This window comes from Myxine glutinosa, unplaced genomic scaffold (genome assembly GCF_964187855.1).
Source record: "Myxine glutinosa unplaced genomic scaffold, kmMyxGlut1.1 SCAFFOLD_600, whole genome shotgun sequence".
Taxonomy (NCBI): Eukaryota; Metazoa; Chordata; class Myxini; order Myxiniformes; family Myxinidae; genus Myxine; species Myxine glutinosa.
In genome coordinates this window covers 119,988-134,441 of record NW_027616696.1, presented here as the reverse complement: position 1 = coordinate 134,441, position 14,454 = coordinate 119,988, and the positions used below count along the sequence as shown (strand labels likewise).

At 43.9% G+C, this 14,454-nt stretch overlaps 1 protein-coding gene across 2 annotated transcripts in view; it reads left to right on the top strand.

The window, feature by feature from the left end:
- The first annotated feature begins 528 nt into the window (after positions 1-528).
- LOC137423853 (uncharacterized) overlaps positions 529-14,454 on the top strand; it is a 117,746-nt gene continuing 103,820 nt past the window's right edge. The window contains exons 1-2 of one of the 2 annotated variants that reach the window (XM_078768841.1): positions 529-1,066; positions 2,767-2,904. In XM_078768841.1, the coding sequence (XP_078624967.1) occupies positions 646-1,066; positions 2,767-2,904 (559 nt within the window). In that variant the 5' untranslated portion in view covers positions 529-645. Of the gene's footprint in view, positions 1,067-2,477; positions 2,503-2,766; positions 2,905-14,454 lie in introns of those variants that run through there. The other variant, XM_078768846.1, reaches the window with a different exon arrangement.

The following is a 14,454-nucleotide window of genomic DNA, read 5'->3' as shown; positions in this document are numbered from 1 at the left end:
ACGCAGGTTGATCTGTCACAGCGACAACAACTGTCGCAGGAATCCCTTTCCTGGGAAACCCAAAGTTCACTCGTGACTCTTGCTCGCCAACGTTCGCTCCAGACCGCAAAGCAACTATGCTTCTTGTCCGACTCCACTCGCTCCGCCTTCTTTTTCTCCTTTTTCTCTTCGTCGTCGTCCGGTTCCCAATCTGGTTTCCAGTTTCTTTTATAAACAATAAACCTTTTGAAAACAATAATAGTACATGGAATCAAAAATGGTTACAATGGATGAAAACCACAACAACGGAAGTGACAAATCCGTAACAGTATTTAGATGTAAGTCTTTCATAATTGAGATTCTCGCTTACCCCCCACGTATTGTAGCTTTGCTAGTTTTCTTCTAAGGGAGGGGAGGAGGGAGTCTGATAGTTAACTGAAGTTGGAAGTTGAGGCTGCACAACAGGATGAGGGTGTGCTACTGCTGGTACGATTGATTGGACAAAATTATAGATCACAAAAAAGTATTTTCAAACTGAGTGAAGAAAATGTCACTTGTAACAAAGTGAAATGGCGTGTATGAAATGAATTGATTAATTCATGAAATGGCATGTATGTAATGACTTTATTAACATGAGTATTGTATCCCTGGCAGTTCATCGGTGAAATGGACCACTTCTTGGAATGGCTCCAGTCACAAGGCCTGAGAGCAGAAACAGCCCAAGCAGTGATTGATAAGCTTGGAATTGAGAATCAGAAGGTTATTCGAGCTTGCACAGAGTCTGATGCATTGCGAACCGAGCTCCTCTCTCTCGCCAAAGAGAAACTTCAATTTGAAATGTATGCTGACTTCTGTAAATTTATGAATTCTTTTTTGAAACCGCAAGATGTCCAGATTGCAGGTTCTTCTCTGTTGGGAAGTCTGTTTGTCACCTTGGAGAATGTTATTCGGGAACTTTCAAGTTTCTCCCAAAAGTTTGTCAGATCCCAAAATGTGCAGCTGGAAAACGTTTCTGGGTTCTGTGGAATCGGGTTCAGTGATTTCTGCAGCCTCCGCTCTCAGGATGATGGATCAAGACCCAAGTCTCGTATGTTACTTTATCCACCTTTGCTTGCCAAGAAATACTTTGAAAGTTTCCCAAAGTGTTTTATGTTTAACGGCACATTTCATTTATCCCCATGTTTTATGTCATGGAAAATCTATAATTTGTCATATCATGGAAATCCAATCTGAAGGATTTCTTTGTCAAATTTTCATGCAAAAACAAACTACAACCCATTGCTCGATAAACTTGCAAACTGTGAAAATTGTTTTTTTTCTTCAACAACTTCTGTATTCAAAAGGGAAGACTATTGTTATGAATGTTGGGTTGGGGCATATATAGATTTAGGTAGATCTGCATAGGTAGGTGTCTGGATGCCGTGATAGGGAATCTTGATGTAATACGTTCTGTAGCCCGAATGTCGGAGTAAGCTGCGTATCTTTGTCCCCGCCATGAAGAGGCGGGGCATGTTAAGTAGTTCTTGAGTTTATGCTAATTCCATTGTACGTCGTACCCTCTGTGTGATCATTCCGGTGTCCCGTATGGCAATGCACTCATAGACAGTAGCTAGATCCATTAGTGCACACACTAATTAAATCCCCCTCCGCCACAAGATAATAATAAAACCTGACCGGAAGAACAGACAGCAAGCGGCCGTGCAGTATTACACCATGGCGATGGAACGGCGATCAGGCAGGCTGAGGCCATGCCCACTTCACGATGGATTGACACCAAGGTTTTGATGGGCAGATGACATCACTGGAAGGCAGGGCCAATCGGCATGCAGCTGAAGCCCAGGGACAATAAGGAGCCAGCTGATTGGCCAAGGGTGATTAATAAAAGTGGAGAGAAGCCGACATTTTCTCTCTTGTTCTGGATGCGATAGCAAATGGTCGGAGACCGACATTTGCGCTATCTCGTCCCTGCTCATTGAAGAGACCTGAGTGCCGAGACCTTGTTCTTGCCCTCACAATTCCTCTGTCCCGACCTCTTGCCCTTATGCTTTCCTTCACCTCGACCTGCTCTCCTCCCTGACCCGAACGTTGGGTGCATCGCAGCTGCGTGCCGAATTTGGGAGGGGATTGCACGGCTGGTGAAGCGGGTTGCACGCCCGCTCGCTCGCTTGGCGCGAGAGGTTTTATTGGGGCCTGGTGAACGGGAGCGCATCGAGGCCTTTCTTCCCGCCGACCAGAGTTGCGTCGCATGACGCGCTCGAGCCAGATGATCCCTGACACTGCCAGACAGAGATAAGCTTGCACCACACGACGTGTTTCCTTTTGTAAATTCTCCTTTGTGTTGTTTTAGAAGTCTGGTGTGGGGACGTCCCAATTTAGGAATCAGTTATTTAACCGACGTGTTTTAGTTTATTGTTATTAGCATCTGTGGCAATAAAGCCTTATTTATTTTCACTGTACATAAAATCCGGTTAGTGTGAGTTCATTTCCTGCAGGTTTGAAGGCTGCCCGGCGAGATCGTGTCAGGTAAAAGCTTTCTGCTTCTTCTTCCTCCCTTCCGCCGCACATATATATAGTCAAATCCTCCATTGATCATCGCCTCATTAATGCTCGTTTCCATCCGTGATTTCCCGGTCTTCACCGAGGGCAATCACAGCACAATATATTCAATTCTCAATTTTTTATGTAAAGCTAAATCAAGCTCTGAGTTGTAAACTAAACTTGAGTAACTGTAGTTTACATGTCTACCTTCGTTGTGCAGCATTTGGTTAAATGTCATGTTGTGTGCAGGTAAAGGTGATCTGGAAGAAGCAGCTAATTTCCAAAAGGATGTGCCTCAAAACGTTTGGAAATCATCTGTTCCGATTGAAGAGTCAAACAATGCATCAACACAAGAATCCAGCAGCACATCTCCTCTTGTTGATCCAGGTTTGTGTAACCTAACAGGAAGTGCTGTGTTATGCTTCGAAATGTCATTTGACTAATTTTCTGTGTCAGTCACATATTTTATGCAGACAGGAAAGTTGTTCCCAATTTGTGGGAAAAATAATTCCATTTTAACTCCAGCTGGAAAGTTTGTTACTCTGTGTTATAAAGTTCAAGGTTGCTTCAAGCTTTCTTTGGTGTTGAAGAAGTTGAAGCACCACTGAGTACATGGGTGTTTCTTATCGTTCCTGTTAGATGGTTGAGATGACGTCAATCTTGGAACCTTTTTGATGAGTGCGTAATGTGCTTTCTCCTCAACTTGCAAATAGAGACGGTCAATATGGTTTTCTTCATCGTTGTAGGGGTTCGACTTTTTTCGTAATTGGATTTTCTTAAAATCTGTTTTTACCATATGCGTGAATGCTTTGAATGTTTCCTTTTCAACTCCATGAATATCTTCTAACTGCATCAGGAACGTCAATCCATCAACCTTTCGTGTGTTTCATACTTCTTGTCATGGCTTAGCCTTCCAGGAATTCCACTTTGGTGGGATCGTGTGCGAGAATAGACTTGAGGAAACATTTATTTTCTCGATTTTGTTTTTTCACATTCACCACCACTGTGTTTTAGCATTATACCCTTCAGTAATTCGATATATGAAGAAGAGTAGGGGGAAAATGTGTGGTTCTGGTGGACATAAAATTTAACGTTGAAGTCAATGGGGAAAATTAAGGGGACTTATTGACTCTAACCCCCTCTCTCGCTAAATACACCCCTTTTTCTTGCAAAAAATTGCGCCCCTTTTTACCCTCACCTGAGGAGAGGTATTGCATTTGAATCTGTTTGTCTGCACAGAATAAATATGATTTTCTCTGCAACCGTTGGTCTGATTGACAGGAAATTTTCACCATAGGTGCAACTCCACCTGTATAATTTTCTAATGATAATTATGACGTCATGGGTCACTTGGTTTGGCCGCCATCGTGGGAAAAACTTTGCACCTCTATATCTCCGAAAGCGCTGAATAGAAAAAATTGAGGCATGGCTCATTGTAAAGAACTCTCCATGGGGAATAAAATATGTTAATGATGATGTCTTCGGTGCCTCCATCATGTCGTCATAATTTGCCAAGTACAAAACTTCATCCGATCAAGATGAAATTTCTTGAGCATAAGCTAGGAATAAATTAGTGGAGAATTTTTTTTACGATTTCATCGGTCACGTGGTTCGGCCGCCATATTTGTATTAACACAAAACCTTTCCGCCGGTGGGATTAAACTGGATTAAACTCCATACCTGGATGACCTGGAGATGACCTTCATTGAGTGTTCCCCATTAACTTGGCTTGGGTTCGAGCTCACCTCAAATTTAACATTGAAGTCAATGGGGAAAAAGCAAAAAACTTCTTGGCTCACACCCCCTCTCTTGAAAAATCCCCCCCCCCCCCTCCATTTTCTCTCAAAAAATTCTGTCCACTTTTTGCTAAGCTCATTTACCAACTACTAAAACACGTAGAATTTAAAATTGAAGTCAATGGGGAAAGAGGTAAAAAAAACTTAATAACACTGGATTCTCAACCAGATTTCACCCTCTTTTGGGGCAACCTATTTACAAATATTAAATCCTCAATCGACCCAACTACTACTCACAGTTACTCACCTACTGCTCACCTCAAATTTAACATTGAAGTCAATGGGGAAAATTAAGGAAACTTACTGACTCTAACCCCCTCTCTCGTTAAATTACACCCCCTTTTCTCCCTCCTAAGCCCCGCCCACTTTTTACTAAGCCCCACCCACTATCTCAAAAAATTGCGCCCCTTTTCTCCCTGCATTTAACTTATTAACTCCCACCATTTTTCATTAAACCCATACAGAGACCCAACAAATATTTGTGTTTCATTTTTATGTAATAATTTAATTCTCTTAAAAGAACAATCACCATCTGAAATATTGATAAATATTACATTAGAATTTGTCTCGGTTTAGGTTTCGCTGTTGAGATAAGATGAAATGATAGACCTCTCTAAATGATCTCATCTGAAATCCTCCAGTGCCACATACCATTTTGAGATTATAGTAAATTATTTTTCCCTCAATCTCTTGGCAACCGTCAAAGTTTTCTGTCCACTCTAGGATGTTACTTACCCCCCAGAGCCTCCAACTTATTCGTATTTAAATTTATTCACTTATTTGTTTCATCTACTTTTACCCCTGTTATTTTTTCAAGAAGACTTATTTGATATTTTTCACATTCATGATGTTTTCCATTTATATACCAAGGCTGTATTTTCCTCCACTCTTTAGTTTGGTTAATGTTTGGTTCTGTCATTTATATATTGGTATAAAACGTGCCAGAAGCCCGTTAAAATCCCTAACCCCCCTTTTTAGCTTATCACATATATTTATCTTATCACTTATACTTATATATTTATCTTATCACTTATAATATATTTATTTTATCACTTATATATTTCTCTTATCACTTATATTTATCTTAATACTTATACCCATAAGGGACAATATCAACTCCATTTTCCAAAATAAACCTCTTATCATCAAAAGCTCCGAGTGCCTTCTTATTCACCTCCTCTGTATATAATTGATGTTTATAACTTCTTATCGTATTCATTTTTCTGAACTCTTCTTTCTTTAAAGTTAAACAATTATAATAATTTTCAAAGTTTGTTTCTTTAATAACATTTTTCTTTATTCCTTTCAACTTTTTATCACTCTTCTCAATATTATTATCAATATATTTATAAGCATAAGCCTTAGACCTCAATCCTATACATTCACTCATTATCTTACCCCCCAATTCATCCTTAAACTTTCCAATAACCTTTTTATTCTTTGAAGAAAACAACTTATCACCCGGCTTGTAATTACTTTTATCGTATACATCAATATTATCAATCATATCTGAATAAACATCTTCTGTTTCAATTTTCAAAATAAAACTATCTGTATCCACATAAAGTAGATTAACATCATTTTGATATTTCTTCCTTAAGTTATTGTAAAAGTAATCATACATTAATGACTTTGATAAATCGTATATTAATGTTACGGATTCGTCACTTCCGTTGTTGTGGTTTTCATCCACTGTAAACATTTTCGATTCGATGTATTATTATTATTGTTGTTTGAGGGAAATCGAAATTATTATTTTCAAAAGGTAAAAAAGTTCATGTTTTAAATGAAACCGGAATCGGACGAAGAAGAGGAGGAAGAGAAGAGAAGAGGGTGGAGCGAGTGAGTCGGAGAAGAAGCATAGTGGCTTTGCGGTCTGGAGCGAACATTGGCGAGCAAGAGTCACGAGTGAACTTTGGGTTTCCCGGGAAAGGGATTCCTGCGACAGAGTTGTTATCGCTGTGACAGATTCACCTGCGTGTCAGGTTTTGCGATTGATTCCGAAGAGAATCCTCGTCGTGCCGTTACGTCTCGAGTACGGGCCGTCGGCCATTTTGACCCGCGCGCTTTGTGCGTCGAGCAAGGTTTATTTGCTTCGCTTCAGCTGTTCTCACCACATTCAGACGTTTATCTGGTGTGTGTGTGTGTGTGTGCAACGCGGATTTTGAAGGTAAATCTGAGGTTCGCCGACTGTGAGCCGTGAAATGTCCATACCCGAGGGTGTGATTTTCCCAGTCACCTGGAGGGGGCCTCGGGATTTCCCAGCCGCCATGAGGGCGCCTTTGTGCAGCTTTGGCCACGTGACTGTGACTGTCGTCCGAACGGGATTCTGGTCTCGATTGGACATCGTTCTGACGATCACTGGAGCAGATCGACTTTGGCTTGAAACCGGAATCAATTTGGGTTTGAGGCCGGGAGAGAGACATTGGGAATGTTCTTGTTTTGCTCGCTTGGAGCACAGTGAGTTATACATTACGAAACTGATGGTACCATCATAGGATATATATTGATTGTACTTTTGATGACTATTATTGTTGAACTGTTATTCTTGTGTGATCTTAATACAATATTTGTTTGTAAGTAACAATTGGTGTGGCTTCACCATTGATCTTTGACATACAGAATAACACATTTTTCTGCCGTGACTCCTCTCGGGGCTCGGAGGTACACCGTGATCAGGGGGTCGGGGAGGAGCACGTAACAGAAATTGGGGGCTCGTCCGGGAAATTGGGGGCTCGTCCAAAATTGGCCCAAATTAAAATTGGGGACTTGTCCGAGAAATTGGGGGCTCGTCTTTGCTGACAAAAATCTCGTCCGGGATAGAATTCCCTAACATCCTCGTCCGGGATAGAATTCCCTAACATCCTCATCCAGGATAGAAATCCCTAACATTCCCAAAATTCCCAAATTTGGAATTTTTTTCTGACATTCCCAAATTTTTCAAAAAAATTAATAGATAGAAATATTTTGTGTGAAGGTTAACAGGTGTTAACTGATAGTCATCATGGTGTTTGACGCAGATAAGTTTGCGGCGTCCCCTAATGAGGCACAGTTCCAAGCATTAAAAAGATCGGAACTCTTGATATTGGCCAAACATTTTATCTTGGAGGTCCGAGCTCATATGAAGAAAGCAGAGATGCAGACATTGGTGGTAGAATCTCTGGTGGGACAAGGAACATGGAAAGAGGTAGCCTTGGATTGGTTAACCGAGGAAAAAGAAAATGTGGAGCTCCGGAAAATGGAGATGCAACTGCAGAGCCAGGAAAGGTTAAAAGCAGAGGAAACGAGAGCTGAAAGGGAACTCGAGGAAAGAAGAGTAGAACAGGAACGAGAACTTGAGGAGAGAAGAATAGAGGAAAGGAGAGCTGAAGAAGAAAGAAGAGCAAAGTAAAGAGCAGAGGAAAGGAGAGCCAAAAGGGGAGTTAAAGGAACGTGACATGGAGTATCAGAAGGAACTTAAACTCAAGGAGCTGGAATTAATGGGAGAATGGAGAGAAGTCGCATCCATGCCGGCTAGTTCGACAACTAGTCAGAACACTTGGGATGTTGGTAGGCATGTGAGGCTGGTTCCACCCTTCAATGAAAAGGAGGTTGCCAAGTTTTTTTTACACTTTGAGAAAGTGGCTCAAATGCGAAAATGGCCTGTGGGGTCCTGGACAATGTTAGTGCAAAGTGTTCTGGTGGGTAAAGCTCAAGATATCTATTCGGCTTTACTGATTGACCAATGTGCAGATTATGAGATAGTGAAGAAAACCATTCTGAAAGCCTATGAATTGGTACCTGAAGCTTACCGCCAAAAAGTCCGGAATGCCAGGAAGACCCATGAGACCCATGTGACCCATGAGACCCATGTGGAGACCCATGACCCATGAGTCCCATGACCCATGTGGAGTGTGACCCATGTGGAGAGTGAGACCCATGTGGAGTTTGCCAGAATGAAGGAAACCATGTTTGATCAGTGGTGTGATTCGAAGGGGATTGGGAAAGACTTCAACCGGTTGTGACAATTGATTTTGGTGGAGGAATTCAAACAGTGTGTTCACGCGGACATTAAAGTACATCTGGATGAAAAGAAAGTACCAGAGTTGTATGAGGCAGCAACCGTGGCAGATGACTATGCCTTGACACACAGGATGGGGTTCCACAAACTTAACTTCTCACCTAGAGTTAGCCAGGGGAGTTATGGTAAATCAGGTGCGGAGAACAAATATTAATGGAGGCGGCCGAAAGATGACTATGAGGACAAATCTGATACCGCGACTTTTAGGGATCAGAAGAATACAGTTCCAAGACAGACTTATCTTCCGGGGGGGCTTGAGGCAGACCTCGAGTTTTTCCTCTGGGCCTACTTGCGCTTTTTGCAAGAAACCTGGGCATTTGATGTCCCAATGTTAATTCCTGAAAAGGAAAAATCAGGAGCGGAGTCAGACTAGTACACCTCCGAATGCATTGGCAAATGCGAGAATTGTCCTTGGAGGACAGTGCCTTGTGAAGATTCCCATGCCAAAGTTATGGCATCACAGAACGACCTTGTTCAAGAGGGTTACAAACCTTTTATTTCAGAGGGGTTTGTGTCACTGGATGGAGACTTAATGATCGAGAGACCTGTTAGGGTATTGAGGGACATACAGGAGCACATCAATCTTTGATGCTTGAGGGCATTTTGCTATTGTCAGAGAAGACGGCAACTGGTGTTAGTGTTATTTTACGGGGGGTTGGTGGCTATGTTAAAGCTCCACTTCATGTCATCCATTTGAAGTCTGATTTGGTGTCAGGACCGGTCACCGTAGGTTTACAAGCCACTCTTCCTGTAGAGGGAATCTCTTTTATTATCGGGAATTATTTGGCCGGTGGTCGAGTTTCTGGTAATCCAATGTTGGTTGAAAAGCCCAGTATGGAAAATAACACTGCACAGTTAGAGCAGGAGATTCCGGGTATCTTTCCATCCTGTGCAGTGACTCGTGCTATGGGTAGGAAGCGCTCTGAAAAGAAGGAGAAGGAAGGCGATGTGGATTTGGGTTCCTTAGAGGTATTGGAGGAAAATTCTGAAAGAGGTAATAGGAAAGGGAGTGACATCAAGGAACTTAAGGAAAAGGTGGCATCTGGAACCAAAGAGGAAATGGAGTGTCCGTCGGAGACATCTGAGGACGAGGTTGAGCAAACAGTGCTGGTCGGAAAGAGACTCGTTGAAGAACAACACGGAGATTCGGAGATCCGGAGTTTAATTGGTACAGCCGTTACAGAAGAAGAGGCTATGAAGATACCTGTTGGTTACTTCATGAAAGGGGAAATACTCATGAGAAAATGGAGACCACCGGAAGTGCCAGCAAGCAATGAGTGGAAAGTTCATTACCAAATTGTGGTGCCACCGCCGTACCAGAAGGAGATATTGAGTTTGGCGCATGAGACACCTTTGGCCGGGCACCTTGGAGTGAACAAGACCTGTGACAGAATATTGGAACATTTTTTCTGGCCAGGATTGCGACATGATGTGGCGGAGTTCTGCAAATCTTGCCATTCTTGCCAGCTGGTGGGAAAACCTAATCAGAAAGTCCCATCCGCACCTTTAAAACCCATTCCAGCTTTTGAAGAGCCTTTCAGGCGGGTCATTATTGACTGTGTAGGCCCTTTACCTAAAACTAAGGCCGGACATCAGTATTTGTTGACCATCATGTGCGCTTCCACAAGGTTCCCAGAGGCAGTGCCTCTTAGAAAAATTACTGCAGCAGTTATTGCGAAGGCCTTGATTAAATTTTTCACTTTGGTTGGCCTACCTTAGGTCATCCAGTCTGATCAGGGTTCCAATTTCATGTCAACGCTTTTTCAGCAAGTGGTACACCTGTTTGGAGTGGAACAAGTAAGATCAAGTACTTATCATCCCGAGAGCCAAGGGGCCGTGGAGAGGTTTCACCAGACATTGAAGAATATGATCAGAACGTATTGTTTTGAATGTGACAAGGATTGGGATGAAGGCATACCCTTATTGTTGTTTGCTACGAGGGAATATGTTCAGGAGTCATTGGGGTTCAGTCCTTTTGAACTTGTGTTCGGACACGCAGTGTGAGGACCGTTGACATTGGTGAAAGAACAGTGGCTACAGGAGGAGTCACAGTCAACAGTGGTGGAGTTTGTGTCAGCGGTTAGGCACAGATTGGCAAAGGCTTGTGAAGTGGCGAGAAGAAACTTGAAAGTGACACAGGATAAAATGAAACTGAGACATGACAAGAAATCTCAGATAAGAAATTTCAGTCCTGAGAACCGAGTGTTAGTGTTGCTTCCTGTTCCAGGTCAGCCACTACAGGCTAGATATTTTGGTCCCTATGCAATCGAAAGGAGGGTTAATGAAACAGATTACGTGGTGACAACTCCCGATCGACGGAAAAAGCGGCAGCTGTGTCATGTCAACCGACTGAAGAAATATCATGAGAGGAAGCCTGTGGAAGAAATGGTTCCTGTCTCACCTGTCGTGCCTGTAGTCGGGGTGCAAGAGAATCCAGAGGTTGATGCCGGTGTGAAGTGTTTTTGTCGAGACTGTATCTATCTTTCGGTGTATGTACCTATAGCGTATCTTTTGGAAAATTTTCGGTGCTAATTTTTCGTACATGTATACACAATCGTCGGTTAATGGTATCGAGTATTCTGCGGCCTAGTACTCGTAGGCTTAGACTACCGTACCGTCTCCGACCTTGTGGTTTGTTTTTCTCTCAGCGATTCGTCGAATGCGCTGAAATTATTTTCGTTCTCTGTTTCGTACCAGTCGTTCACCCCGTACCTCCTTGTTTAATATCTGTACTCACAAAAAAAACCAAAAAAAAAACCCCAAAACAAATATTTCCTTCCCAGGTCTTATTCGTTTATTTGTTGTTCTTTTTGTTCATTCGTTCTTCGTTCGCGATCACGCGGTAAGAAATGTATAATCTCTCCCCTGAACAACTATTTTCTCTCATATATTATAACACCCTTTTCTTCTTTTCCTACAAAAGGATGCTTTCGTCTTGCTCACCAAATCTATTCATTCCAAAAAATATATATAATACCATCTCTTACAGTTCCTCCTTTCTACATTTCCTAAACTATCCAGAACTCCATCCCTCCTCCAGTGTCCTCAAACGTATTTTTGACTCGAAGGTCTCAAACTCATTTTGCAAAAAATGTTCGTTTCCCATGAATCGTACACTTTTCAAAATCCAATCTCACCCCTCCCCTCTAAATCCTCCCCATCACCCATCCCTTTCAAATCTCCCCCCTTGCCCCTTCCCTCCCCTCCCTCCTAAACTCCTTCCACACCCCTCCCCTCCGAGACTCTCCCTCGCTCCTCCCCTCCTAGACTCCCCTCTCACCCCTCCTCCTCAAAGCATCCTCCCTGCTTCTTCCTCCTTCCAACTTTCACCTTCATCTCCCCAAACCTTCTGCCTTGCTCTTCCCCCTCCTCAAATAACACCTCACTGTGCCTCACCCAATCTCCATCAAACCTTTTGTCCGCCCCATTCTTCCCTTTCTCCAAGCTATTCTGAAATCTCTGACACACCTTCAACAGCTCTCCCTACCTCTTCCTCCTCTTCCACATCTTACCCTACGCCTCCCCCCCCCCCTGTTCTGGACCCGATGCTCCCCCTTCCTCTTCATTAACGGTATGGACCTCAAACATCCGGGGCCTTCGCTCAAACTTGACTGACCTCTCCATACAGGTTGCTTCTGACAAACCAGATGTGATCTGCTTAACAGAAACTTTCCTCCTTCATGATGTCTCTGATGCCTTGGTATCTCTCCCAGGTTACTCCCTCCTCCGGTATGATAGACCTGAGCCTCGTCCTGGAGGTGGGGTTGCTATCTTTATAAAAAACTCTCTTCCTCACTCGCCCTCCACTGCCCTCTCTCCACCTCACCCCCAGGAATACCTTTGGCTACGGCTTCCCCTTCGCTCCCACCTTTTGTTCATATGTGTGTTGTACCGTCCACCAATCAGCGATGACTCCATCTACATCTCACTGTCTGATAATATGGACCAACTTCTATCTACCCATCCCAACTCTCTCTTCCTCATATGTGGTGATTTCAATTGTCACCATGCCAGTTGGCTGGGTGTGGGTACCTCTCTCACCAGCCATGGCTCTTCAGCAAAGGACTTCTGCGACTCACTGGGACTGACACAATCTGTCAATTTCCCGACCCGGATCTCAGTCAACGGAGCATCTTCTCTTCTGGATTTGGTTATGACAAACTTCCCTGAAAATGTCTGCTGCTCTTCTTCTGCTCCAATTGGCTCATCTGATCATGTGCTTGTCAAAGTGGACATCTCTCTGACCATTCTCAGAGAGCCTCCTCAGCGTCGACGAGTCTGGCATTTCACTCAGGCCAACTGGCACGGTCTTCAAGCAGCCATCAATCATCTGGACTGGTCTCCCATCTCTACCGCCTCTGACATCAACTCATCCTGGGAATTCTTTCAAAGTAAATTGCTCTCTCTCATGCACAGATTTATACCATCTCGTCTTCAGTTGTCATACCCTTCCTCCCGTCCATGGTACACGGAATCTTGTGGTGAGGCTGTTGCCCTGAAACAACTTGCTTTCGTCTCCTGGAAAGCAAATCCAACGGAAGGAAATCTCATTTCCTTTCACAAAGCCCGAAACAAGTGTGTGTCCACCCTCAGGAGAGCCAGGAAACAATATCTCACCATTCTCAAGACCGAACTCTCTTATCTGTCTCCCTCTTCCAAATCCTGGTGGCGTCTGGTCAAATCTGTTTCTGGTGTTTGTTCCCCCTCCATCCCCTCCCTCACCTCAAATGGCTTAACGGCTGACTCCACACGTGAAAAAGCTGAATGCCTCAACTCTGTGTTTGCCTCTAAATCTTGTGTCCCAAACCCATCCCTCTCTGTACCCACCGTACCCAGTCGTACCCAGCTGCTCCTGGACTCTGTGTCCTTTCCTCCTGACAAGGTGGAAAAGTTTCTGTCAACCCTCGACTCTGATTCTGCAACTGGTCCTGGCGGCATCAGCCCACGGGTCCTAAAATCATGTTCTTCTGCTCTTTCACTCCCTCTTTCTGTTCTCTTCACCCTCTCTTTTGCTCAAGGTCATCTGCCATCTGCTTGGAAATCAGCCAACATCACCGCTTTGCACAAAAAAAGGTGTAAAAACAGATCCCAGCAACTACAGACCAATCAGCCTTCTCCCAATTTATCAGCAAAGTCATGGAATCCATCATTGCTTCAGATATTAAATCTTTCCTCTTCTCCAATGGCTTGATCTCTGATCATCAATTTGGTTTCAGACCTGGTCACTCTACTCTGGACATGCTGCTTCTGCTTTCTCAACAATGGATGGAGGTCCTCAACGCCAAACAGGAAATTAGAGCTGTCTCCCTTGACATTTCACGTGCCTTCGATACGGTCTGGCACCCTGCTCTGCTCTCCAAACTCTCCTCCTTTGGTATCCATGGAAATCTCCACGCATGGCTGGCGGACTTCCTCTCTGGTCGTAGTCAACGTGTGGCCCTGAATGGGTTTCTCTCATCTCCTCTTCCTGTTCAGGCTGGAGTTCCCCAAGGTAGTGTTCTGGGCCCTGTGCTTTTTCTGGTCTTCATCAATGATCTCTCTGACTCTCTTGAAAATCCTCTCTATCTCTTTGCTGACGACTCTACTCTCTGTCGCTCCATTCCTCATCCCTCAGATCGGCAGTCTGCAGCCTCCTCACTCTCTGCAGACCTGGACAAAATCACAGACTGGTCAAACAAGTGGAACATGTCTTTCAATCCTGACAAATCTCACACTCTTACAATGTCTCTCCGAAAGGACCGACTGGACAACCCTCCCATCTACTTTCTCAACAATCCTCTCCAAGAAGTTCTGTCGCTCAAGCTTTTGGGTCTCACTATCTGCCATGATCTTTCTTGGGAAAACCACATTTCCAAGCTGGCCTCCAAAGCCAGTCGCCGACTGGGCATCCTCCGTCGTGCGAAGTCCTTCCTTGGCACACCTGAGCTCCTCACCACATACAAGGCTTTCATCCGCAGCTCAATGGAATACTGTTCCCCCCTCTGGGCTGGTGCTCCTGCCTCACACCTTGCTCGGCTTCACGCTGTTGAGGCCAAAGCTTTCAGAATCATTGGAATCTCCTGCGATGTAGTCAACGCCGAG